Raw genomic sequence first — 27830 nt, forward strand, 5'->3', positions numbered from 1 at the left:
TAGAAAAGATGAGTTTAATTGCAAGGATATGCAGACTTCATTAGGATTGAATCACTAAGTAAAAAAATACAACAGCTATTTAAAGGAAAAATGTAAAGGGAAGATTACCATGTTGACATCTGTCTTTTAAGCACTGATGATATGCTCACATGGGGAGATATGTCACATATCTCCAAATTTCTGGATTCAAAGGTTAGTGATAAAATGGTTTTCATTAGGGAATCAGTAACTTAACGGAAAAGCTCGAAATGTCCTTCATTTTGGACACCGGATGTACAGGAGTAGTTGTTACTTTACCTCAGGATTGAAAAGTGTCTTGTTTTTCCTTCCTCTAGGACTTGCTGTACACTCTTTAAATGATGGCGCCGCAGTATTGTTTTTGTTTCTACAGATGTGAGCTGCATGAAGTCAGGGACCCGTCCAGTTTCATACACTATGACATCCCCGTGCTGGCACATCGTAGGTGTTCAATATGATTTTAACTGGATAGAGTGCGGTTTCCCGTTTTGATACTTTTTGCAATTCTTAAATATGGCACTCTGAACTGGGCACTCCCTAATCTACGTGGGCGACGACAAACTCAGAAGGGGTTTTACTTCCAAGTAAACGGTTGATGAACCAATGGGGTCAATGAATGCAGGAGCCTCACGATGAGTGAGCATGGTTACCCCGCGTGAATGAATACAAGATTCTCAAGGCTGGGAGCGGTCCGTCAGCAAGGCCGGTTATCCTGCCTGTCCTGTAACACCACTTAACACCTGCCATTGACACCTCCCCACAGCCAGATCCCAAAGGTACGCACGGGCATTCGGAGCCGCGCCCCCTAGTCTGCAGCAGCAAGATCTGCACCCCCCCTCCCCTCCCCCGCCCAACCCCGGCCCTAGTGGGTTACGCCCCAGGGCGCAATGCAGAGCAACTCAGGCACCAAAAAGACAAAGTAAAACTAGTCGCACGAGGAGAGGCATCGTTATTTAGGCAGCCGGCTACTCCCCCAGAGCCTCCACCCTGCCCCCTGGGCCCGGCGCCCAGCGCTCAGACCAAGCCCGGCTCCTGGAGCCCCAACTCCCTCCACGTGTCCTATCTTCCCAGCAGCCTCCTCTGCTGCCTTGGGAAGAAAACCTCCTGACAACTCGCGGTCTGCGGACTACGACTCCCAGCAGGCATCGCGCCGCTTCTCTCTCCGCCCCCTCCACAGGACACGCAGGCGCCCTGGGCTCCGTCAACAGGTTGGGCTGGCGACGACTACATGCAGTTCCTTATGGGATTTGTAGTTTTACTGGCTCCAGCTGGGCCGTCAGTCAAAGGGACGACAACTACAAGTCTCGGCGGCCCCAGCGTGACGGGCCCGGTCACGTGGCAGGGGGCCGACCGGGCGTGCGTGCCGCCGTTGATCCGGTGCTGCAGTGAGGAGGTGGTTCTCGCCCGTGTTGTGTGTGTGTGTGTGCGTGTGTGTGTGAGTGTGAGTGAGAGAGCGAGTGAGTGAGTGAGTGAGTGTGTGTGTGGGGGGACTCGGCTTGTTGTTGTCGGTGACTTCCCCCTCCCCTGCACCCCTCCCCTTTCCCCGCCGCCGCTGCAGTGGCCGCTCCCTGGGCCGTAGGAAATGAGCGATAACGATGACATCGAGGTGGAGAGCGACGTGAGTCCTGGGGCTTCTTCCTTCCCGTACGGGTTGTCAGGCGGGGACAGCGGCCGGGGCTCTCCGCGGGGCGACGGCGGCAGGGGGTCGGGCAGCCTCCTCCTCTTCCCCTTCCCCCAACCCCCCCCCACCCCCCCCCGCCCTTGACTGGGACCGCCTCTGTCGCGCTCCCGGCTCGCTCCCCTCCGGGCTCCTAGCCGGAGCGGCCTTCTGGGACTGGAGGTGGGGAGGAGACACGCGGCCTTTGGGACCCCCACCTCCCCCCGTGGAGGAGGGTGCTGCGGCCTCCCGCTCCCACCCTATCCCGCTCAGGATCCGGGGGACTGGGACGGGGTGCGCCTGGGATCCCATTGTCCGGATCCCGGGTAAGGGGACGACGCTCAGGACCTGCCCCCTGGGTCCGCGATCACCCTCTTCCCGTGACCCGCGGATCCTGGGGGGTGAGGGAGAGCGGACAGGGGTTGGGAGTGCCCAGATACCCCGAGCTGGGTGCGAGGGGGAGGAGACAGTGCTCTAAATCCCCTCCGGCCGATGTCGGATCCTGGAAGGAGGGGCGGCGCTCGGGACCCCCCTGCCCCGCTACCGGATCCCGCTGGGGTGATGTCGGCGTGGGGTGGGGAGGGAGGGAGGGGGGTCGGGCCGACTCCCCACCCGCCGCTTCCTCCGCCGCCGGCATTTTCTTTCTTATTATTGAATGTGAAGTGTAAAAATAACTTCTATATTTTCTATTTTTTTTCTCTCTTATTCCAGGAAGAGCAACCGAGGTTTCAATCTGCGGTACGTCTCCTACTCTCCATTTCATTTTCATTTCCGTTCAGTTCTAGTCCTTTTTGGGGTCAGAGAGAAAAAGAGATTGTTCTATTATTTTTAATATTGTAGTAAACTCTCCTGTTAACCGCTAAGGTGAGGCGGGGCCTTGTTCTGGGGTTCTAGGTGGGGGGGTCGGGTTTGCAAATCTCATCATTCTAGACTCAGGTGATAAGTTTCAGTGGACTGTAGGTGAGTGAAAGGAGCTGTTTGCAAAGAAATGAATCGTTCAGTAGTTTTCACGTGGGTGATCTAGCTGTCACTTTGTAAGTGTAAAATGAGAAATGTGTCATTCTGAAGTAAATTGTATTATTTTGGGTCAAAGTTGTCAGATTTACTTTGGAACAGTAGGTTCTAAACAATACATGCGTAGTTGTGTGAGGCTGAAGCCACATGTGAAAAATCATCTTTAACCAAAAGTCATGTGATTTCTATAGGCCTATAGAGTCTAGCACAACCTGGTATTTTTCTAATGCAGAAATTAGAAATGTAGAGGAGCCAAAGGTTGAATAGGAAAGTGTCACAAACAGCTTATTGTGGTCTATTTGCGGTGAAGGAGAGGTATAAAGAAAATAGAAAAATTGTTGAGGAAAGCGTGGCATTGTAGAGACAGATTTGCTAAAAGGTGGCGGTTGAGACCATACAATGTTATCAGTAATTTCTCAGGGTTTTGATATTAATGTTCTCAGTAGATGTTCTGTGGATTTAGATAGACACTAATCTCATGCCTTTCCAGTCTGGGACAGTGCGGTGGGTGTTCCATGAAGAGATTAGAGAAAGAAAAAAAGAATAGACACAAAATAAATCAGAGTCAGAGGAAGAGAAGTACATCAGAGTGTCTTAACATTTGACAAATGGGAACGGTACAGAGTTTATAGAATGGGGGGTCAAAAATTCAGATGCCTCTGGGGGGCCCAGGCAGTAAGATCATCAGGAATAAAGTAGAGAGCAGAGGTGAGGACTAGGGCTCTGGACAGCACATGTCTTTACTGAAAAGACAGCCATTAAACTCCAGTGGGTTGTTGTTATGTGGGAGTGAGGGCTCACTGTTGCCAGATCTTCCTGTTTTGAAGAAAGATTAGAAATCCAGATTTTTTTACTTTTCTGATTGTTGACATGATGTTTGGGGACTTGTTGGAATTTGCAGGATGCCACTTTGATGCTTCTGGTATCACAGGATAAAAGCATGTCCACTGCCTTGTACCTACTGTTCAGTAGAGCAGGCAAAGTTTCTGCAGGTTCTCCAAGCAGATAGGCATTAAGAAAAATGTTTATTGAGAGCTAATATTTCCATAAAATCTGGAGTATGAAGTTGTTCCATAAGATTTAAAAAATTATCCCTGGGTAATAGTCACAAAAAAGATTTTGCTCTATTTTTCCTTGAAGTATTGTCAGATACTTACCTTTACACATGTATTTGGAAATTCAGTTCCTTTTTTTTAGTTACTATTACCCTTAATGGTGTGAATGTTGAGTTTCGTGTTTAGAACCCAGTCTTTTTTAAAACATTCCCCCCCCCCCCAAGTTTCCAGTTATAAAATGTATTCCAGGGCTTGATCACGGTTGGAGGATAGGGATTGGTTAGGCCTCCTTTGCAGAATCATTATTTGAATTAGAATTACATTGGCTTTCCAGTGAGAGAGTTTTCTTTGTGAAAGTTTGGCTTACAGTTCTTGAAAGCTTTCTGCTTTTCAAAATATCCATCCACATGGGTATTGATGTAAATTGCTTTATTAAATTATTAAAATGTTTCCACTCTCCTAGAATGCTAATGTCATTGTTTTTCTTAGATATTTTTAGTTTGGTGTTAAGGTGCCTAAGATCTTTCTCTTTGATTTTGGGAAGTGGGCAGTGGGAGTGGATTTGATTCTGTTTTTAATTTGACACATCTATTTGCTGAAAGTTTTTTGTTTAAATTTTTTTCATGTTTATTTTTGAGAGAGAGAGAGCGCGCGCACGCGGGTTGGGGAGGGTCAGAGACAGAGGGAGAACAGAATGTGAAGCAGGCTTCAGGCTCCACACTGTCAGAACTGAGCCCGATGTGGGGCTCGAACTCACAAACCATGATATTATGACCTGAGCCAAAGTCGGACACTTAACCAACTAAGCCATCCAGGCATGCCTATTTGCCGAGACTTTTAAACATTATCTGGCACAAAATAATCATAAGAGCATGGAAAGAAGAAGCAACCGATAAATTTTTATGGCATATCAAACAATTATCATGAACAAATAGGGTAAAAAGGATTTTGGGGTTCTTTTCTCTGTGAATACATCACTTTATTTCCTGTCATTTAGTATAGATAATATATTTTTTTTTGAATTTGGAGGGAACTATTCATAAGCTTTGTATTCAGAAAAGGTTGTGGACTGTGAACAACCAAATATTCAGGACTACAGAAGAACTTCTAACAAGTTATTTGGAAGGTTCTGTGGGTCCTAATGTAAAAAGAGACCCTCATTTGTCTTTTATGAGGTCACAGTAGATACAGCCTTACTGTGTGAGAAATTTAAGATTCTCTGCAAGAATAGTTAGGAAGTGAGGTTAACTCTAACAGAAAGTGAAACTGATTTGGTGAATTTTTTTTTCTGTTGCCTCAGTGCAAACGGAAAACAGCTCCAGTGACCAGTAAGCTTTGTAAAGGAAATAATATTTTTATTACTAAATTTTATGCATCTCACAGTCCCACTGGTATTATCTTACTCTTTTTTGGAGGGAAAAATCTGCATTTTAGAGAAACTTTTCTGGGACGGGTATGTTTCATACGAAGTAAATCCTTTTGTTTTATTTCTGTTTGGGAAGTTACTTTTGGAAAAAAGTGAAAGTAGACGAGAAATGTAGGGTTAGTGTGTTAGGAAACTCAAGGCTTATTATCCATATCAGCTGGAGGTGTTAGAGTTACAGTATATCTGTTAAGGGGTGTAAAAACAGATCTGTGCAGTTTCACGTCTGGGTCTTCCTCCTATTAAATATTTTTAACTTCGTAGTGCTCTGTGCTTTGTTGGGAATTACAGTCTATTTAGAAGGGAATGAGCTCGGTCGTCTTTGAGATTGGAATTTACTTGGAAGCCACTGTCTGTTTTACCTGGAATTAGTTGCATAGAAGTGCTGCACGCTGCATGTAATTTGTGTGTGCTTCAGAGTGTTGACAGTGGTACAGAAATGCCAGGCTTGCTTCTTAAATACGCCTGTTTGTTAGACTAAAGGGTGTTCTTATGTTTTAAAGTCCTTTTTCAAGATGCCCGTAATGGCGAAATTGTTGATCGTGGAATCTAACTTGGTTTTCGATTAAAATTTCATGACCAAGGCATTTTTAATTTCTCAAATGGCTGTAGTTTGATAGCATATTTGGATAATAGCATTCCCAAGTTCTTTTAGGCACCAAATGATGCCAAACAAAACAAAACAAAGCAAAAAACAAAAAAAACCTCAAAAACACATGTATTTAGTTGATTTTAGAAATGTATAGTAGGCATTTGGCTTCTAGCAGGAGAGATGTTGGGAACTTGAAATTTATATCTTCCTATTAAGGACCTTAGTGGTTTCTCGTCGCAGCTGCCCATTATTTCATGTTGCAGTTTTCATGTTGATTAAAATGAGTTAAGTTGCTTAGAAATTCAGTTTTATTTCTCCTATTTGCTTCCCATCAGAAGTAATAAATAGATCTTTTCTGATGAGAATTTTGAACCTGTGTATTTTCCATGGTTGTGTTTAATAAGAGTAGCTTATTAACAATAAGCAACATTATCTCTCCTCTAAAATGCAATCTTTGAATTTCTTAAAGGCAGTACGTGTTTAGTGAGCAACTTTCAGTATATGCTGAGCATTCTTTGTATTGGAGTTAAGAAGATTCTCCTTATAGGTGGGGTTAGATGTCAGATAGCCCGGAAATGGCATCGTTCTCGAAAACCTTGTGCATCCTTGAATAATGGAGCATTTATTTCCCCCTGCTGTTTGCCTACCTAGAACTTGTAGGAAATGAGGCTGCTAACTGATGTAAGGCCTTGAAGGAAGATGCATTCTCTGTGCAGTAAGTTGGAAGGAAATAATTTAAAGAAATTTCCCTCGATTTTGAACACACCTCCTTAGCTTGAATGACCTCCTGCCAGTTTAGCAACTTCTTGGCTAGCAAAATAATGTTTGCTTTCAACATATAATAACACTTAAGATACACGTGCTTGTTAGTGTCAGAGGTGGACAAATTGTAGGTGAAGATTTTTACTCTGGCTGCCAGTATGGAAAGTTTGGTGGAAATAAAACTGAGAGGCTGGATAAAAACCTTGGCAGAGATGTCAAAGCTGGAAGCGATTTGGTGCTGGAGTTCCTGTTGAGCATCTGTGGGCCACTCTTCAGTATCGCACAACCCTTTAGGATTTCTGTTAGCCTGGGATGCCCTGAAGGAAAGGTTTTTTGGCAGAAGCTGCAAATTGAGTGTAGTTGAAGAGTGGCAGCATCCAGCCACTGCTCCTATAGGATGTAAGGAGGAAGGCATTTGCGGGCCAGCTGTGTAGCCCAGGAAAACCTCTGCTGTCTTCTAGAATTTGTTTGGTCCCATTCATCTTCATTCTCTAACATCTCAGTATGGGCAACAGAAAGCTGGCTGATTTCTTGAGTTGAGCTTTATTTAAGACACACAGTTGTTTGGCCCTTCCCGCACCCCACTCCCACCCCCTTGTTTTAAACTAGTTTTGAGTTTGTGGGAGGATCTCAGATGCTTTACACTGGAAGTCTTTACCCTGTTTTTCATTCTCAACTCTGAAATCTTGGCTCTTTCGAAAAAGGTTTCCAGCAAGTGAAGACTGTTAACAAAGTAGTGATAAGCCTGGCAACTGGCCCTCCATTTGGATGATTTGGGGCGGGGGGGGGGGCAGGGGAACATTATTATCGGGCTGGATGGATCTCTGTGGTTTGGAAATGTTTCCTGAACAGAATTCTCAGCATTGTGTAAAGGTTTTTCATATGGTCTTTCAAGCCACTAGAGGTATCATTTAGTCTAGAGTTGCCTGGAGTTAGGCATGTTAGTTCTGCATATTTTTAATTTGCTCTTTCAGATGAGGCCTAGGGAGGAGACAATACATCATTGCCATTGTCTCTGAGAGCTTTGAAATTGACTCTGGTTAAGAGTAACTGCTTGGGATGGACATGGCAACAGGGATTGGTCTAAGATTCTACCCTTCTGCTAGTTAAATTGGGCCTGGAACCACCACAGAAATTCCATCCACTACTTCGAGAACAACAGTCCCCAGCCTAGGCTTTCTACCAGGCAGTGGACTGCTGCCTTTCCTTGTTGAGCCAACTTCTCAAACTTGGCTGGCTCCCCAGATAAGAAGCCAAGATTTCTGCTGATGGTCCACAGCCAAGTTCACTTAACAATCCTCTAACCAAAAGACTTGTCCATTTGAGTCCTTTCAAGGCTCAGTGAATGGGAAGGGGTAGTGCATTGTGGGGATGATTTTGGTGTTAGATTATACCTGGCTCCACCTGTCTAGTGCAGGCCTGAGTGAAACCAAGTTCAACTTGATTCTAACCTTTTGAGATATGCAGGACTCTCCCAGAAAGAAAACAGACAATTAGGATTTTATTTGTATCAACGAGAGGAATTGTGGGTAACTCTGCTGTCACTGCTTCTGTGCACAGCTCTTAAGCCGGGAGGAGGGCCAGGAATCAGGGTGATTTAGTAGACAGGAGTATCTTGGGCTGCTGCTGGAGACCAAAGCTGTGCAATTAATTTGCATGTAAATAAACCATCTTAGGGAGTAGGTAACAAATGCTAGAGAGGCAGATGTCATTTCCACCTTCTCAGTGCTTTAGGTAGAGTCAAGGTTAGAACCCAGCCCACCTTACCTGTGTAGGTGACTAGAGGGGACAGTAAGTTAGGAAAGGACTGGGTACTTAAATATGTTCAATACTTCCAAGTTATTTCATACTGCTGTTAGAAGGCATCGGCATTCTTGTTCTAATGCTGTGTGGTGCAGCACACCTACCTCTAGCCTTAAGTTATCTGGTGTCCAAGCTTGATCATTCCCTCAGTGTCCCCCTAGATTTCATATGTCATTGGAGTTCAGCAAGCACTCACTTTACCACGAATTCAGACTTTAACAAGGTTAGGAGGGTGTTAGAAGTGCCCAGGCGTCTGCCCTGAAGGTGAGTTGCCATGCCATGTAGAAAGAACCATGGCCATGATGGGAACCAGGTGTCCGATTCAGCAGAGCTAGAGGTGAGGTGTTGTGCTTGAGACACCAGGAAGGGACTTGGGTTACCACAGCTCCTCCCAGCCTCCTCTTCCTCTGTAATGACTCAGACTTAGGCTTATACAGTAGAATTCTAAGTCCTTTCATTCCCATGACTTGTCTTTATAGATTTTTGCCTGTGCATCTTGTCTAGTACAAGGATTCATTTGAGGCAATCTTGTCTAAGCCAAGTTATTTACTCTTGTTGCTTCATATCTAAAGTGCCCGGTGCTCTGTCTGGGTAGGTTAAAGCTACCCGAAATTTCCATATACAGACTTGCTCTTTGAGTAGCTCAGCACAACCTTGTGTATTCAGGGTAAATTCTCAGAGTATATTATTCTCCATAATTCCCAAAGTGTGGAAGTGATCAAGGTTCTTGCTTTAGACTAAGTTAAGTGTCTGTGTTCCATTTGGAGGAAATGCTCTTTTAGTAGGGACCTGCTGAAGCTCTCTTGCAGTGCTCTCCAGCACTCTCTTTTGCCTGAAGCCAGTGTATTTTGCCGCTTGTGATTTGTCACCAGTCTTTGTCGCTCTCCAGCTGATAGTTCTTTGTGTTTCTAAGCAGGACAGGATAAAGACTTCGGTCCAGTCTGTGGGTATTTAGATACTGCCAAATAAGCTTGACCTGCCACAGGTGCCTGAGGAAATTTATTCAGAGCCTGTGAGTGTCAGATGATTTGCTGTCTAAGAACAAACTTTCTGGCATAGCCTGTGTGAGGGGAAGCCCTTGGCAGGATGGCACCGTGGATCCACTTTAAAAAACAGGAACTCAGAATGTACTTGGTGTCTTTATCATCTCTGTCATAATCTCAGATTCACGCATCTGGCTTTTCTAGAGGTTTTAGTTTCGATTGTATGATTTGGTGAGCAGGTCTTAAACTAGTCCCTTTTAGCAAGCTGGAGCCCAGAGCAGACTCATGGTGATGGGTTTCACATGAAAAGCACTGCACCAGTGACTTTACTCCTTTCCTGGGCACCCACCATGAGGAATCTCTTACAGTGGGGGTGATCACATTTTATGAAGGGGCCCCTCTGGAGCTTTTCCCTGGTCACTTCCTAACCATGGACTGACGGCTGTTCTGTCACATAAGTAAGTTGTGGGGGAAGACTGATGTTGCAGGAGAGTTGCACTTTGTCCCCATGAATAACTTTTATTTTACTTATGCATGAGCTGGATGCATCGAGCTACTTTGGATGTTCCTGTCGCAAGCCTTGCTCACCCCTTTCTCCCCCTTTAGCAGATCCTAATTCTGGAGACTCCTAACTGCCCACCTCGACAAATCCTTCCCAGCCCAATCGCCAGGGACAGCGCTGACAGCATATACTTCCAGGCTATTCCCCACCCACCTATACCAAGCAAAAGGAACGACATTGCTAATGTGCTCTTTTTCCCATTCTTCTAGGCTGACAAACGGGCTCATCATAACGCACTGGAACGAAAACGTAGGGACCACATCAAAGACAGCTTTCACAGTTTGCGGGACTCGGTCCCATCACTCCAAGGAGAGAAGGTGAGTTTATGGAGAAACTGATGGCCACAACTAACTTGGAACTTGCTGTGGGGCTTACCAGGCCACTCACCTATCTGGAAGGAAATTACATGGTTTCCTTACTTTTTGATTTTTGGGGTATCATTACACACCTACTCTGTCCTTAGCAAATAACGACAGACAAAATGGAGCTGCTTGTAAGACATTAGTAGGAGTTCTCTTTTAAAATCAGTATTACTTGTAAAAAAAAAAAAAAATTACTCCTTCAAGAATTTATTATAACTATAGTATAGGGAGCAGCCCATAGAAGTTTGGGATAACACTAAGGATTTCTGAGGTTAGTGATTCCCTAGACCTCCACGAGAATTTCTTTTGTATAGTTCGAAGTTAGTACTTCTTTTAAATGAGACCTCTCAGGAATGTATGTGAACCAACCTGGACACTAGTGATCTCCCAGTTCCAACAGCTGTTATTTCAAGGCGTATAAAGAGCATGTTAAGCCATGGGACAAAAGACTTAAGGAAAGAGACATGTTCATACGAAATGGAGGGAAAATAGTAACTGATCTTCTCCTGCTTCCCTCCGCCCCACTGATGGCCTTCCAGAAACTAATGTTTTCCCTGGAGAGGTAGGCACCAGCTGTTTCTACATTTGAAAAACAAAGTTGGAAGCTTTGAGTAAAAAGCGTATGGGTTGGGGTCACTTCTTGGAATTTGGAAAAAACATCTGTTTGCACAGTTAGTTATATCCTGAACACAGAACGTAGCCAGCTGCTCTCTGCAGCAGTTCAGTGGTAGAAATGGCGGACTGGAAAGAGGACCTGTGTATTTCTGTTTAGTGATACAGTGTTTAAAAAAACAGCTGTTTTAAGAAAAATCATTGCTCTCAGGTATACTTTCCGTAGCTCTCCTGATTCAGTTCTGTGGGTGGGGGTCCTGAGTTTGGTTATCCAGAGCCAAATTTGGAACCATTATAGTTTCACTTTGTTTATACTGTCACTCTGGTAAACCATGTGCTTTATACCTTATCTGAGGTGTGGCCTTGTATGTGGCTGAAGCATGGAGTAAGTCTGACCTTTATGAAAAAACAAAACAGGCCAGTGAATACCTAGTATTGCAAAACCAGAATTTGTCATGGGTTAGGCCTACTTAACGTGGACTTGCTTTAAGTGTCCTTGAACTAAGGTGCTTACCTAGGATAACAGCATTCCTAGACACAACACCGTCTAAGCAGCACAGGAAATCTTTATGATGGGGAGACAGACTCATTCTTTTCGTCAAAGTACACACATGCAAAGGATTATCTCTTGTGTTTGTTTGAGCTGTTGACAGTCAGTGCTTACTCATATGCCATGGTATCGATTAAAATGACTTTGGTGAATTAAATGGAATGAGCTCCCTTCTCTTAGGTCTCACATCTAACCAGGAGTGGCACCAAGGCAATGTTTCCCAAGAAGTGGCCTTTGGATCACTCATGTCAGATTCACTACTGACTCTTAGACATTCTTAAGTTTGAGGACACTTTGGGAGAGGTTGGTCATAGGAACTCAGCTGTACCATTTTCCTTATCCAGCCTATTTTACATTACCATAATAATCTTCCTTAAGTCCTTAAAATCACAGTATCCTAAATCTGTTGTCTCCTTTCTTCAATGAAGTTGATGATTTGAATTTGGTAGCTTCTTAAACTGAATAGTCATTCATTGTGGCCAGTTCATTTATTCACTCAGTCTGTTCATTGAATGCTTATTTGAGGTTTTTCTACATGGCAGGAACTGTTCTAGATACTAGGGAGACAGCCATGAACAAAACACACAAGCAGAAGCGCTTATTCTGGTGAGGAAAAGATAGAAAATGAGCTAATAACGTAAAATATATATAGCCTTTCAGTTAAGTGCTGTGGAGAAAATTAAACAGGGAAGGAAGGTTTGCAGTTTTCAATAAGCCAGACAAAACTCACTGGCAGGGCAACATTTGAACAAAGGTTTGAAGGAAGTGTGAAAGAAAGAACCATGTACCTATCTGGTGATGAGCAGTCCAGGCCAAGGGAAGGCAAGTGTAGTAGCCACAAGGCAGGAACCTGGGAGCACTGCCGGGCCTGTCCAGAGCCGAGGCCAGAGTGGCCAGGCTGGAACTGCAGGGATGGTGACAGGAAATGAGGTCAGAGAAGTAGCAGGAATAGGGGAGAAGAGCAGTCAAGGGGCCAGGTTATGTGGAGCCCATTAATAAAGCCCTAGTGTGGGAATTTACCAGGTGCCTTTTTAATTTCAGAGTCCTGTTCTGTGTTCTAATCCAGATATTTCACACGCAGCATGAGTAAAGTAACCCTGAGCCCCTTCGCATCTGAATTCCACCGTCTACATTGTTTTCCTTATCTGCCAGCATTGTTTCATAGATACTGTAGGGAGTCTAGCAGGAAGAGTGCTTTGTCTCTCAGTCTTCCCTGTGCTCATTAAATGTTGTAATTTTTTAAAAATACGGTATTTGAACCTAAAGGAAATTGGCTAATTCTTGATTTGGGTTGCAGTAATTAAGGTTGTGACATTGTGTAAATAATCGTGAGTTTGGGTGAGCTTCAAGTGGATTCTTGCAGGAAAGCCTCCAGGCTCCTTTGATTTGAGCATTTTTAACTTCCATGTGACTTCTCAATATTTGAATCATCTGTCATGTGTCCTAAGCCTTTTGATTTTTAATGCAAAACCAGTACTGAATGAATTGGATCCTAACCAAGAATGGGGGATACTTGTATTAAAAAAATAGCTTTAAATGTGAGACCCAAACTCTATCCTCGGCTTCCTTTATTTATACTGTTATCATAAACATTATAGAAAATGATCACCTTCTGTGTAAGTAAAAAAAAAAAAAAAAAAAAATCAGTAATCAACATCTGTGATGCAATGTAAAAGTAAGCACAACAGTTCTCTGAGGTATTATGCTAATAGAATTGGACGTTTGCTATTACTGCTGTTCCTGCCGTCATTACTGTGTCAGAGATGAGGAAGCAACTTGAGATCATGGTCCCTGTCTGTAGCTGAACAGGGACTAGAACGCAGGATTGCTGATTGCCAAGGTCAGTCTTTCTACCATATCTTGTCTTTACGTTGGGAGCTCCCTCAAGGTAGAGCCGGTATTCTTGGCAGTATGTCATTCAGGGGCTATTGCTAGAATACTCTCCTCTGAGGTGGTATATGTAGGTGCCACTGAAGTGCAGACAGTTGAGGATCATTTAACTCTGTACGTTTTTCTGAGTCCACATAGCTTCTCTGAGAAATAGACCATTGTAGTTGGTGGTCCATTTGGGTTTTGCCATAGGTCGCAGCGTTAGCAAGTAGACTCTTGAATTCTGTTGTGTAAGTTTCTTGTTTCCCATGTAGTTCTTCCACTGGACATCCCACAGGGAAAGATGAGATGGAATTAGAACCATCAGCCAGTCAACCAGAGTAAGGGAGTAACGACTGTTCTCTGGGAAGACATTACTTTTCTGGAACAGAATTATTTGTTTTAAGGGCAGTAGGTTGGGTGCTAGGGAGGGTTACCCGATGGCTTGCTGGCACTGAACTCATCCTATTGATGTGGATTCAAGACCTGGTGGCCAGCCCATTAGTTTGCCTTCACATGGGGATATAATTCTTCCCTCCACCCCATAAGTTAGCCCCAGCATCCAATCACACTGTCTCCTTAGCGTGGTTGACTTTAGTGATAAAAGGTTCTATTGCAACATTGCCATTTGTAGCTGGATGGTGGTTTATAGAAATTTCTCATCTTTTAAGTCTCTTCCTAAATGTGTTTATCTTAATGTTGATTGGTTTCAGGCAGTTGTGCTATGGATTTCTCCTTTCTGGATAGAGCTGTGTTAAAAAGAGAACATAACCTAAGATAAAAATAAAATCGGGGTTTCTTTTAGTGAGCATTAAGTTCAGAATTCTTTCCTTTTGGATGAGAGCATGAGGGCACCGCCCCAGTCAGCTCCTGCTATAGACTCTGGCACGTGGTAATTCCCAGTACGTAGCTGTGGAGTGAGAGTGCCAGAGGAAACTGTGGGCTTGCTCAGTCCTTGAACAAAAGAACATCAGCCAACATGGTTGTGCTCACCTGTTTAGTTAAGACCCAAGACCTATGTGAGTGCTGTAAAGGTTTAAAAGGTATAATAGTGTCTTCTCTTGAAGGTCTTGCTCCCTTGTTGGGAGAGAGGATTATATGTAATACCTAGCAATAATAAGGTAACGTGCTGAGCATCGAAGGAGAGGTTAAAATACTGAGCTAGTCTGTTTCATTTCCATGAAAGCCCGCTTCCTTAACATGTTAAGGCGTCTGTCAAATAACTCACTTGTGACAGGGAACCTGACAGTTCTTATAGCTGAAGGTCAGTGTCCTGTTAAAGTCACTCAGCACTGTGACCAGGGCACTTATCCCAGTTCTAATTGTTTGTGTAGTTACCCGGTGAATGTCTGCCCGTCCTCCACACTACACCATAAGAAGTACCATGAAGGCAGGGAAAACAGCTTCTGGTCATATTGCTTCCCTCAGTTCCTGGCACAGGAACTATGCAGAGTATTTGTTAACTAAAGGAAAGAGGCCCCCTGTCCATCCACTCCGGCCACGTTATACTGGGAGAGGCTCATTCTGGTGGGCGCCTCTTAAAGCGTGCAGTTCATTTGGCAACACTGTTTCTACATCATATGGGGCTGTTGAAGGGATTATGTTGTAGATGAAAGTAAACCACATCCCTGCCCTTTTCACCACCTTACTCATTATTACCTGACCAGACTCCAACCTGTGCAATAATTTGCTTCACAACTAGGTTTTTCAAAAATTTAATTTTCTACGTTAAATTTATTGTCCGTGGTTGCCCGAGTCTCCATTAATCCCTGGGTTCAGCAAATGTAAGTGTACTGATTTATTGAATTCCTTGTAAACTGTTTCTGTGCTACTGAAAACCTTTCCAGGGCTTTTCAGTGCCCCTCAAGGTAAGGATTGGTATTTTATGTTCTCTAAAGAAGGTGCCCACCTTGCCCTCCTGCTTTTTCTCCCCCTTCCCTGACTGTGGAGCAGTGTACACCCTCCTCTTCTCCCCCAGAAATGTCATCTGTTGGAGTTCCTTCCTTCTCTCAAGGCCCAGCTCCAGCCTTACCGCCCGGATGACATCAGGGTTTCACAGTGAAGAGACCCACTCACAAGGGCCCCCCAGCCTGTGCACTCTTGGCTGCTGGAGTGCCTCCATGTTCTCTTTGCCTGGGCCTGTCTGCCTGCCTGCCTTCACGGCTCATATCAAGCAGTTCACCACCCAGAGAACCCTACAGTATTGCTCCCCCATCAGCCCCAGTGGTCATGGGCTTCATGGGGCCTTGCCTGTGTCTCCCTTTTCTCTGTGACCATCTTATCACGTAGCTAAAGGGTGTGCTTCTCGAGGGCAGAAGCCTTGTCCACTCTTCTGGAAGTCTCTGCAGTGCAGAGCAGGGGAAGGTTCACTCCTATGGAGAGGACTAGAGAGCCAGGAAACCATACCTAATGCTTTTCCATCTTGAGATTTGAAGGATACCCAGTTGGTTTCCGGGGCTTCCCTTCAGCATTTCTTTCCTTGCAGCAAAATTACAAAAGTTTAGGAAAAACGGGAAGAAGAAAACCTCCCCTTCCTCCAACCTATAGCTTTCTTTTGTTCTAAGATTTGAAGACAAGTGTTGCCCAACAGATGTTTAATGTGAGCCACAGATACAATTAAAAAAAATTTTTTTTAATGTTTGTTTATTTTTTGAGAGAGTGAACAGGGAGGGGCAGAGAGCGAGGGGAACAGAGGATCTGAAGCAGGCTCTGCACCCTCAGCGAGAGCCTGATGTGGGGCTCAAACTCACGAACCGTGACATCATGACCTGAGCTTAAGTCAGACGCTTAATTGACTAAGCTATCCAGGCACCCCTACAATTAAATTTTCTAGTTGACACAGTAAAAAAGTAAAATAACAGATGAAGTTAATTCTAATAATATATTTTATTTAACCTAGTATGCAAAAATAAATATGACTTCAACAAAATCCAGTATATTTTATGCTTACAGCACAGCTTAATTTAGTCTAGTCACATTTCAAGTGCTTATTAGCTATTTGGACGACCATGCACTTTAAAGACCTGTCTCCCCACTGGACACCCCACTTTAATATGACTGACATTGGGTGCCATCTTAAAGTGAACGTCAAAAGAAACTTGCCTTTTTTAGTTCTCCCCCAACAAGCTGCTATTATGAAATCCATGGAATAATTGATGGCATCTAAGAAGCAAGGAGATGATGGTATTACCAATCTGTGTATTCCCTTCTGGTTTCTTCCTCTGCACGTCTTACATGGGAGAAATGTTACAGCTTGCTGTTTTCACGTACCATGCCTTTTGCCCAGCTGATGATGTATTCATATATTTAGTCATTAGGCATGTTTCTGTTGGCTATTTAGCTTGCTTTTCATTTTTTGATTTTATAAATAATGTAGTGATGACCATTTTGTTGCAGGTGACTGTTTCCATAGAGTCGATTCCAAGAAGTTGGATTGCTAGGTCTAGGAGTAAGAACATCTGGGTTTTGCCATTTGTTGCCAGAATTCCTCTAGAGAGGATTGTTTTCATGTCTTCATTCTTTCCTTTCTTATTCTTTAAAGCAAATTCAAAAGACTAGTCTTTTAGGGGCGCCTGGGTGGCTCAGTCGGTAAGTGTCCGACTTCGGCTCAGGTCATGATCTCATGGTTCGTGAGTTCGAGCCCCGCGTGGGGCTCTGTGCTGACAGCTCGGAGTCTGGAGCCTGCTCCGGATTCTGTGTCTCCCTCTCTCTCTCTGCTCTTCCCCCACTCACACTCTGTGCCTCTCTCAAAAATAAATAAACATTAAGAATAAATAGACACCTTATTTAAAAAAACACAAAAACAAAAGACTAGTCTTTTGACAGTGTTTTGAAAGTACCAGTATTACCATCACTGGAATTTTTTTGAAGAGGGGGAATTAATTTAGTAGGCAGAGTTAGTAATTAATTTTGTATTTTGTTTATTACCTGGAAGATTAAATCCTTTTCCACATGTTTATTTACTAGTTGTATTTCCTCTTTGGGGAATGTGTGCTCCTGTCCTTCATGGTGAAACCTTGATGAATAAGTGTCACACCCTCATCTCAAACTACCAAGGGCACAACATGTTTGAAACATGATTTGTGTTGACTCTTAAACAAATGTCTGACTCCTGGCTTTAACTAAGCCCCGTAAAGGGTATGATGCCTTCCCATAGTAAGCCACAAAATAGTCTAGTCTGGGGAGGGCTTGGTAGCAGGAAGCTTTGAGGGTGGCTCTGATCCCACAGCCTCCCTTGTTGGCATTGATGGGGGTTCCATTTTGGAATGAACCACTTTAATGCAGGCCCAGATTTATTGTGCAGATTCTTTAATTTTTATTTTCAGAAGATGACTATTCAAATGGAAATGTATATAGGCTTTGCCCTAGCTTTCTCTTTACCTTAATATGTGTAAAAGGTTGTGCAAGGTGTCAGAAAATAAAGGTTTTATGTTTCCTAAAATATGTAGTGCAAAACAAATGTCAGTTAGTGAGTAGTTCTTTTTTCATTCCCCAGGATGTGGCATTTTGGTTCTTGAGGGAACAAGGCAGTGGTAACATCTGATTTTGACAGTGAGGAGGGAGGAGGAAAAGTGATGAATACGACTAAGGTGATTACTTCTCGAGTCAGGGTTAGAACCCCAGGGAATAGCAATGGTGTTCCTAATGTGAACATTCTAGCACTACTCTTCTCTTCCTTACCTCTCTCCGCCTGCTTTCTAAAATAACGTGGCTTTTTACACAAATCCAGATTACTGTAATAAGCTTTACATCTCCAGAAACATGTGGAACTGTGCCTTATGTAAAAAGTTTTGATTTAGTAACCTTGGATTCTATCCTAATGTCAGTGTTAACTACTTCAAGAAACATTTGGGGCCTTAAGAAGGTTCTAATTAGAATGAAACTCTTGGGTTTGGATCCTTTTGTGAAATAATGTAGTCACTTCTTGCAACACATGAGGTGGGTGCACTGTGTTCCCAAATGGAGTTCTAGTCAAGTGGGTGCCTCTCGAGGCTCAGTTGACCCTTTCTTCTGTCTCCTTATTGCTGTGGCACAAGCTGGAAAAGGGGCAGGAACCTGCTAGGCCCCTTGGCCACACCACAGTGGGTCTTCTTTGTCCATATTGGTTTTATCCTTGTTAGGTAACGAGGCTAACCGCACTGTTGAGGCTGGTGTTTCCCCTCCTCCGGGGTCAGGTTCAGTCCTAGATAGATGCAAGCTATCTTGCATCCTTAGGCTTTTTCTATTTGTTTCTTCTCTGCTAGAAGCCTGTTTGGTTTTTACTTGTCTTTAAAAGAAAAAGAAAAACAATCTTCCTTCAATGCTGCTGTTATTACAAGCTACTTTTTTTTTCATTTCTTACTTTGTCAACCTAATTTTAAAAAACTAGTCTTCAGCTTCAGCTCTATCCCTGCACTCATTAACTGTGCGGGGGTGATTTACCTAAACTCTGACTCCTCCAAGGAAACCATCCTCCCTGGGTCTTTATCGACATCAGTGTAGACCAATCACATGACTCTTTCGTAGTCCTTTCCCTCCTGCTCAGACTCTTCTCTCAGACCATGCTGTCAATGCATTTCTGTCCATCTTTTTTTATTACTTCCACAGTTTCCTCTGTGCTCCCAAAATAGAGGTGTCCTGGAGGCCTTGGTTCAAATCCTGACTCTACTACCTGCTACTAGGCAAGTTAGAGCACTGTGCCTCTGTTTCCTCATTTATAAAATAGGGGACGTAATACATCAGAAGGTTGTATGAAGACACCTGGCATTAAATAAGTGCTCAGTAAGTGTTAGCTGCTGCCATTCTTATCATCGTCATCATTTGTACTGCTGTAATGCAGCTGGGGCTTTGGAACAGGACCTGGCAGGGCTGTCCAGTGAATTTTTGCATGGCTCCCACAGGTGAAGGAGGAACCCGAGGAGCCACTTTACAAAATTGACTCGCACGGTCACATAAGAGGCCCAGCACCTCTTTGGTCCCCCCAGCCACAGTGTGTGCTGTCTCAGGGCTGTGTCCAGACCATTAAAGAGATCGGTTTCTGCTCAGAAAGGCGGAATCAGAATTTGTGCCTCCTAACTGTAAAACCTAGCAGGGAGAAAATTATCCCAGTTCCTAACAGGTATCCAAAGGCAACAGTCCATCTGTGGACACAATGACTTACCAAGTTCGGTCTGCTCAGTCACTCACTCACAGATTGCTGACTTAGCTAACCCTGCATTTCAAAAAACGGAAACCGAAAGCCCCGGGCCATTCCATAGTCCATGCTCTAAAGCCTGGGGCCGCACACAGTCCTACCATAAAGCCCAAGGTTCTTGTCTGTTTCTTTTTATTGTTCACATAGTAGAAACTCCTAAAGGCGCGAAGGGCCTGCCCACACCTTAATCTTGTGGCCAGGCATGTGATCATATGGTTTGGAAAGTCAGGAAGAGGGGATTTTAGATGTGTAGCATTTTCTCATCTCAACCTTTTGCAGTCCCTCCAGCGCCAACCCCCCCCCCCCCCCACCCCGGACTAGATACGCATGTAAATTTGGGGGAATTCTGTATTCTGTGCTTTAAGTTTTCTCTCGTTGGATTTTACTTGGTGAGTACTCTGGGAAGGGCACAATTAATAAATTAATTGAACCATTCTTTTGGACTTGGCTAAGAGGTGGCCTGGGACGCTTCTGCCTTCAGGCGATAATGGAAGGGCTGTGCTTAGCCCTCTGGAGGCCTTGAGCCGGGTGTATACCAATCCCACCTTCTTTGGGGACCTCTGTGTTCTGAGCATCTGTGAATTTTATCTTCATGTGAAAACTGCCCTGGAATGGAAACTTGCACCACTCACAGGATCTTTTTCCCTTTTTGGTTTGTTGTGCTCTGCTTACTGCTCACTTTCACTTCATGGTTTCATGTGTAAATATGTGAAGAAGAAACTGGTTGCACACAGGCTGCTACTCAGTGTGGTATTTCATTAAGAGTCCTCACCAAACATTTTCAATCTTGCTTCTTTCCCCTCGTCCCAGCTGCAAATGAGTAGTTAAATAAGGGCTAGTGTTGCTTTCTGGGAACTGTTAGTGGGAAAAGTAGGCAGACTTAGAGACTGGGATGTGAATATGCACAGCAACTGGATCCTGATGGGGTGCATAGAATTTGGAAGGCTGATTGGGGTCTCAGAGAATTTCTAGTCAGATAAGAAACAGCCACAGAGAGGGGCGCCTGGGTGGTTCAGTTGGTTCAGCATCCGACTCTTGCTTTCAGTTCAGGTCATGATGTCACAGTTCCTGGGATTGAGCCCCGCATCGGGTACTGCACTGACAGCATGGAGCCTGCTTGGATTCTCTCCCCGTCTCTCTGCCCCTCCCCTGCTCACGCTCTCTCTCTCTCTCTCTCAAATAAATAAGCTTTAAAAAAAAAGCCACAGAGAGAAAGATTATATCTGTAGTCACAGAGCGCATTAATGACAGAGCCCAGAATGCAACTGTCTCCTGGATGCCTAAACTCTTTCTTGCCACTCTGCCACCTTTCCTACAGTGCTACTTCTAAATTCCATCTCTAGGGGCACCTGGGTGGCTTTAGTCGGTTAAGTGTCTGCCTTCGGCTCAGGTCATGATCTCACAGCTCGTGAGTTCGAGCCCCATGTCGGGCTCTGTGCTGACAGCTCGGAGCCTGGAGCCTGCTTTGTGTCTCCCTCTCTCTGCCCCTCTCCCACTTGCACTCTGTCTGTCTCTCTCTCTCAAAAATAAACATTAAAAAAAAATTCCTTCCGTAGTATCTAGAGAAGCAGAGTATTTTCATTACTCCTTTCTGATTATGTGCCCCCTTTTTTTTTTCATTTTATCCCCTAATAATTAGACCTAATAAGTCCCCTTCAGCAGAAATGGGGAACAGCAACTGAAGTAGCCTTGCAGCCAGAGTTCCAAGCCCCGGTGGCACGGTACTCTCATTCTTCCTACGGAAGGTGCCCTATTCAAGAAGCACACCTGGCTCAGTCTCCACTCTCATGCCTATGCCGTGCTGTTCTCCCTGCCCACAGTGACCCGTTGCCACAGATGTCACCCTGGGTTAGACCAGGCTTCACTGTTTCAGATGGGAGCGCTCACGTGTGTGCCTGCGCACACACAGAGGCCGAGGCCCATGCCTGGCACACAGTAGGTAATCACCCCAGCCAGAAGCCATCTTTCCCATGGCCTTTCTAATCTGTGCTACTCAAGTTACAGTTGTTGGTGCTGCCCTGTGGTTTGTCTGTGTATGGATATATTTATCTCCTCGGCTAGATAGTAAGTAAGCTTCTGGGCTAAAGAAGTCATGACTAATACATTTTGTTTCCCCACAGTGTCTGCTCAGTTCCTTGCATATAATTTGCACCAGATAAAAATGGTTGAATATGAACAATTTCCTTTTGAGGAAATTGCCTTAAGCATGCTATAAGAGGAAAGCCTGGAAATTCTAGTACTTGTGAGGACTGGTGAATAAATCCAGGCCTTGCAAACTTCTCTGATGCCCAGCCCAGCCCGAGGTATATAAATTGAGATTGTCAGGATTTAATACAAGTGGATTTAGTTTTGCTATCCTGAGTGTGGATGTTTTCTCTGCCTTTTCCCCCCTGTTGTGTTCTGGTTGTCAAGGACCCGCCAGGATTGTAACACAGAATTGTCGAGTACTGCCCTACCCCGAGTAAGAAATTTTGCTACTCCTCAGAAGCCTCGGTGGCCTGAATGCCACACTCAACTTCTAGACTGCCCAGCCTTGGGCATCAGTCCTCTTGGCTTTGTACCATTCTACCTGTTTGGCTAGTTGGCTGCTTGGCCGTGAGTAACTCTGGCCATGCTTGCAACCTGGAGGGAATCTTCCAGGCATGTTTGGCCTTCAGGGGCAGAGTAACCTGACATCCATTTTAATGGCTTATCAACTTGTTCCTCTAACAGGGCAGTGCCTAGGCTGCCCACGGCTGTGGTAAAGGTGTGGTTGCTTCCTGAAATGGCCCAATCTCATGCCCTTCCTGTGTTGACATCAAGCTCTGACAGCTTTCACAAAAGCCTCTTTAGCCAGGAAGGCTGAAATGGTGACACAGCAGCACAGCTCAGTTGGAAATAGGTAACACAGTCAGGGTTTGTCTGAAATCTAGGGACCTTGGGGAAAAATTTTGAGCCTCCTCCAACTCCGAGCTGGCTCCCACCGAGATCTTGCTCTTGTCTCACTGGACCAGCTGCCCGTAGTCACACCCTAGCAGAGAGTGAGTAGCCCAAGCTCTCGGCTAAGTAGTAGTTCAGTGTTTTCAGACATGGCCAGGCCGAAAGTTGAAAGCAATCTAAAGAACCAAAGGGGATGGGGGGAGTACAAATTCAGGAGTCAGATGGATCCGAGTTTGAATTCCAGGCTCTGCCACTATCTAGCTGTTGACTTTGGCTAACCGAGTAAACTTCTCTGAGCCTCGGGTCCCTGGTGGAGCCGCCTCTCAGAGACTGCTGCTGCATAAAGCACTTGACGCCTTGACTGGCACAAAGAAGGCTCTTAGCAGCGATTCCTGTGTTTCCTCAGCCTTGTCCCACCTCACCCTCCTGCTTCCATTCCCCCGTGCTGCTGTTGCAGAAAGGCATGGTTTCCTCACCGCTTGGACTAGGTCTTTATTTTGTCCCCTTTGCTTTTTTTCATATTGCAACAGGCATCCCGGGCCCAAATCCTAGACAAAGCCACAGAGTATATCCAGTATATGCGAAGGAAAAACCACACACACCAGCAAGATATCGATGACCTCAAGCGGCAGAATGCTCTCCTGGAGCAGCAAGGTGAGCACGTGAGCCGGTGGGGCAGCCGGCCCTGCTGTGCTCCGGCCAGGTCAGGGCTTCGCACCTGGGCCTGCAGAGTCAGAACCAGTCACGGAGCGCGTGCTCATAAGCAGCGGCAGCCCTGCTTCTTGGGCCTGAATAGTTGAGTGTTAGAACCATCCTGAGGAAGGACCTGAGCCGCCAGTGAGGGAACAGTGGAGTCTAGGGGTTGGACATTTGGAGACTTTCTTTCTGACCTGATCTCTCCCCTTCTTGGGGCTCAGGTGCTCTGCCTGCGGTAGGGGTCACACCTGGCATCAGGTGTCTCAAAAGAGCTTTGAGGTCCTTGGATTGGAGTGTGCTTTGTAAGTACCAGAAACTCCAGGTTTTCAGGGACAGTGAGCCCTCCCCATTGTCAATGGTAGTCCAATCAGGGCAGCCTATGGGCCAGGCCCATGCTGTTCTCCAATGCTCACACCCACCTTTTCCTACAACCACAGGGGAAAGCGAGAGCTGATCAAGTTCTTTGTTCCTGGGGAATTCACTTCTCTTCCTCCCTCATGGAAGATGCAAGTAAAAGGAAATGCAAGTAACCACCTGGGTTAGAACACCTCAAATAAAATAAAATAAAATAAGATAAAATGAGTGGGTTGACCTTCCAGGCTCAAGATGAGCTGAACCCCGAGGGATGGGCAGTGGGGGGCAGTATCGGGTTGGTTACTGGGCCACGCAGCCTGCATGGAGGGGCTGTGTGTCGAGAGGCCCAGGTATGCTGTGTGCATTGGCGACTTGCTTCCAAGTGTCCAGCTTGTCTTTCCAAGTGGATCTTATACGAGAGAGCTAAGCCAGAACTTTTCTTTGGCCGACATCTTATGTCATCCTTCCCTGCTGTTGTGTGGCCTTCACACCCTTGTGGAGCCTGGCATCGCCAGGCCATCTTCTCTGTCATTGTGCTGCTGGGTCCCACAGGGAGCGTATGCTCCTGTCTCTACAGTCGACTTCCATGGCAGGACGGTGACATCACAAGCCTTCTCTTTAGGGTTGGGAGGCATTGCAGAGTGGCTGGCCATGTCCACTGGGCCCCCAGGTCTGGCTGGGAAAGGAGGAAGGAAATGAAGTGTGTGGGTGGAACAGGCACCAGAAGGGAGTTACTTCTGAGCCACCCTGAGCCTCGGGGGCCAGCAAGCCCTTCGGAAGAACAGGCTGGACCCTGAGCTGAGACTCGGTTGCTTCCCTAGTCTCCAGAAGGCTGTAACCCGCTCGCTTGGTTGCCTTTCAGTCCGTGCACTGGAGAAGGCGAGGTCGAGTGCCCAACTGCAGACCAACTACCCCTCCTCAGACAACAGCCTCTACACCAACGCCAAGGGCAGCACCATCTCTGCCTTCGATGGAGGCTCAGACTCCAGCTCGGAGTCGGAGCCCGAAGAGCCCCAAAGCAGGAAGAAGCTCCGGATGGAGGCCAGCTAAGCTCCGCGGGGCAGGCCAGCAATACAAACTGTCTGTCTCCTCCATCGTCCCATCCTCCTTTCAGTTCATCCTTAGAACCCTCAGAACCATTTAAGAGACTCTTGTTTTCCTCTTTTCTCTTTTTTTTTTTTTTTTTTTTTAATTTTATTTTTACGTAGAAGCTCTTGGACAACAGCTCTCGTTCTCCTTCCCCATTTCCACAAGCTTTTTTTTAATGTTTCCCTTCAGGGATTCCCTGTCCCCACCAGGAATTTTTAAACCAAAATACCCCAACTTGGCAGCTTTTTCTGTGGAGGACAGACGGCCGGCCGGACCTCTGAGCACATGGTGTCCTGACCACCCACCAGCTCCTCCAGCCCCGCCGGGCACATGCCCGGAGGACTCCTGCCCCTCCCAGGCCTTTCCTCCCAGGCCACCCTCACCTCCGTTTGATAGACTTTGTGAATCTGTGGACTGCTCTACTTTAAGAAGATGACCAGTTTGGAGTAATCAGAATTAATCCCCCTTCTTTTTAAGTTTTTGTTTTTGTTTTTTTCTAAAAAGCTATTTATCGCTCCTATTGAAAGGCCAGATCCTTGAAGAAGTTTGTGGTATAAATACAAGTGGGGACAGATTTGCAGCACAGAGTCTTTGGCCTGTTTCACTCCTGCTTCTCCCAGCCAACCTTAGGGAGGGCTGCGTGACACTCGTGTGGTATGTGTGGGGGACAGCGGGCAGCAGTGAAGTGGTAGCCGCCAGGGGGTGGTAGGGGGTGGGACAAGGAGGGAGGATCGGGTCGGGTAGAGGTTTTGTATTGAGGGCCAGTGATGATGTTTTGATATTTATTTCCTGCTACTGAAATTTGAATCTGAGTGAATTGTCCCTATTTCTGATGACGTCGGTATTGCAAAGCGACAGATTCATAAAGTAATGATCAAATCTTCCTTTCTTTCCGTGTGTATTTCTAAGAAATAGAGCCAACTGATTTTGTATGTAAATACCAAGAGCAATTTACCTGGTACTAAACCCGCACCCCAGTGCGGACCCTTCCCCACCCTGACCCCATTCCTGTTCCAACTGTCCTGGACCCCGTTCCCATTGTGTGATCCAGCCCTGGTCCTGGCTGCGGTCAGCAGATCCCAGTGAAGGGTTTTGTGTGTTTAGGCCTCATTTCTTTGTCTTTTTCCTACTCCGTTCCTGGCATTTGCTGATTTCTAGTGTGTACTCTGTAGTCTCAGTCCGTGTTTGATTCCATTCCATGGAAATAAAAAGTATGTTGTACATACTGCCCAAGAATTGTCTTGCAAGTTAAGGCTTTCCCCTTTACTATAAGACTATAAATAAAAACTTATTTTATCCTTCTTGGTGGTGGTGTCTTCTTGCCCTTGTAGAGGCCAAGACGGTTAAGGAAAGAGCCCTCTGGAGGCCATGGGGGGAAACCTGAGAGAGAAGCAGAGGTCACTTACGTGGGCTTGCAGAATGAGGAGCTCCTCTAAGCCAGAGCACCCCCCTTTTTGTTCTCAGGGCTCAGCTCCGCTGGGCCGGCCAGGGAGTGGGTAAACCAGTGGTGGTGACTTTGCTCATTGGATAGAAGCTTTTTTAGTTTCAACAGGGATGGGGTTAACCAGGGCAACATTTCTAGATACAGCTCCTGCTAAATAAATGGCCCTTGGGGAATTGGTAGCCCAGAGCTGTGTGTTTGGGTTTCTCCTGGTAATGAATGCCCAGTTCAGAAGTGACTGGTGTTCTCCAGGTCCTTTGAGTTTCTAGAGAGTTCCACCACAGTAAGAGGAGGCAGCAGAGCTGCCAAGCACTAGTGGTAAAGGACGCTTCAACAGCACTGAGTTAGCTCTACTCGGCCTAGGGACCAACACTGGCCTCAACTCGTTTGACCTCGAAAGGAGGAGAGTTTATGGCCAGAACACAGCTCAGCTTTGGTTTTCCTGTCTGGCTGACAAGAAATACTGCTATTCCTAGACCAAGGGAGGGAGTGAAGTTAAATCAGTTCTTCGATTTGTCCCTGTCTTTAGAATGGTAATGCTGGGGCTTCTGTCAACCAGATGTCAAACTCAGAGTATCTCTTTTTAGTTAATGGGAGTTGACACGTAGGCTGTGTTTCTACAACAGGCAGTTTGGAACATGACCAAACCAAGCCCCCAAAACCATGATTGCAATTAGGAAACCAAGGATACTGGGAGAACAACATCCCATATATTAAAGGCACTCCTTTCTAAGATAGGAAAGAGACAAGAATAAGAAAATGGGAACGAAGTCGAGTGATAAGGTCGAAGAGGGTAGTAAGCCCTCTAAGTTAGGATGCCTTCCTTTTTTTTATTGCCCTTTACCATATCTCTTTATATGTCCGGCCTTAATTATAAATCTCAGACACAGCTAGCTTGGTCAGGGTGGGCCTTAGAAGCAAGCTGCAGGTGAAGGAAAACGTGGTCCCGACATGGAGGGAATGTGCAGCTGGGCTCCTAGGAGGTGGGGAACAGGTCGAAGACCAGTCGAGCCAGCACGACGATAGGTGATGTCCCTGAGAGCCTGGCTTTCAAAGAAGTTGAGCTTTAGGCTTCTCAAAATTTCAGTAAACCAGTTGGAAGAAAAGGGCCACAATGGATAGCTGGTTCCGGGGAAAATTTGATCCAACTGACTGACGTGCCGAGCAGACTGGCAAGTGGTGGAGGAAAGCCGGTGCCGCTGGGAGCAGCTGCCTGGAAAGGAAAGCAAGGTAAGAGACCCAAGCTGCTCGCTACAGGGGATGACCCAAAGTCCCAGCCAAGTTTCTTCTGGTCTGTCTAGGAAGCCAGTGTATGTACCCCCCCAGGACACCGGCGTTTGACCACGGGTTGCTTTCACAGCGAGTCATGGTGCTCTGGCAGGCCCGCACAAAGCCAGAGAACCTGGTGACCTGCCTGGTCACTGCAGCAGGTGGCTTCACCGAGGGTCCTGTTGAAAGCCACCCCTTGTTCGTTTGCAATGGTAAGCTTGATATTTTCCTACCTTTACAATTGCCCTGAGTGCAAGGGTTTTTTTTTTAAATGGCCCAGTTTTTAAAATTCTTTTTTTTTTTTAATGTTTTCATTTATGTTTGAGAGAGAGAGAGAGAGAGAGAACGCGAATGGGGGAGGGGTAGACAGAGAGAGGGACAGAGGATCTGAAGCGGGCTCTGTGCTGACAGCAGAGAACCCGATGTGGGGCTCAAACTCACAAACCGTGAGATCGTGACCTGAGCCAAAGTCGGACGCTCAACCAACTGAGCCACCGAGGCGCTCCCTCAAAGTTCTTGGTATGCTAATCCCATATGTAGAGTAGTTGTGAGTTTAGCAAAGAATTACCTCAGCTCGCAGAGTTATCATCTTAGCTGGGAGAGGTTTGAAGAACGAGACTAAGTAGAT

At 45.6% G+C, this 27830-nt stretch overlaps 1 protein-coding gene across 4 annotated transcripts; it reads left to right on the top strand.

The window, feature by feature from the left end:
• The first annotated feature begins 1381 nt into the window (after positions 1 to 1381).
• Positions 1382 to 25793, top strand: MAX (MYC associated factor X). 4 transcript variants are annotated; one of them, XM_047079503.1, is made up of 5 exons: positions 1382 to 1636; positions 2387 to 2413; positions 10079 to 10186; positions 22884 to 23007; positions 24266 to 25793. In XM_047079503.1, the coding sequence occupies exons 1-5, from the start codon at positions 1601 to 1603 to the stop codon at positions 24451 to 24453; spliced, it is 483 nt and encodes a 160-aa protein (XP_046935459.1). In that variant the 5' UTR covers positions 1382 to 1600; the 3' UTR covers positions 24454 to 25793. The 4 variants fall into 4 exon arrangements, with proteins under 4 accessions (XP_046935459.1, XP_046935460.1, XP_046935458.1 ...); XM_047079502.1 differs by lacking the exon at positions 1382 to 1636 and adding an exon at positions 2153 to 2233; XM_047079504.1 differs by lacking the exon at positions 2387 to 2413 and having other exon boundaries at positions 1383 to 1636.
• The last annotated feature ends 2037 nt before the right edge of the window (positions 25794 to 27830 follow it).

The sequence above is a fragment of the Lynx rufus genome, unplaced genomic scaffold (assembly GCF_022079265.1).
Source record: "Lynx rufus isolate CCGP_SWC_20201006 ecotype Redwood Valley unplaced genomic scaffold, mLynRuf1.p SCAF_17, whole genome shotgun sequence".
Classification (NCBI taxonomy): domain Eukaryota; kingdom Metazoa; phylum Chordata; class Mammalia; order Carnivora; family Felidae; genus Lynx; species Lynx rufus.

Excerpts from the sequence above, each read along its gene's own strand:
- MAX (XM_047079502.1), top strand. The coding sequence starts at position 2,168 with ATGTCGGATCCTGGAAGGAGGGGCGGCGCTCGGGACCCCCCTGCCCCG. Across the intron at positions 10,187-22,883 it reads CATCACTCCAAGGAGAGAAG|GCATCCCGGGCCCAAATCCT; the intron begins GTGAGTTTATGG and ends ATATTGCAACAG. Across the intron at positions 23,008-24,265 it reads TGCTCTCCTGGAGCAGCAAG|TCCGTGCACTGGAGAAGGCG; the intron begins GTGAGCACGTGA and ends GTTGCCTTTCAG.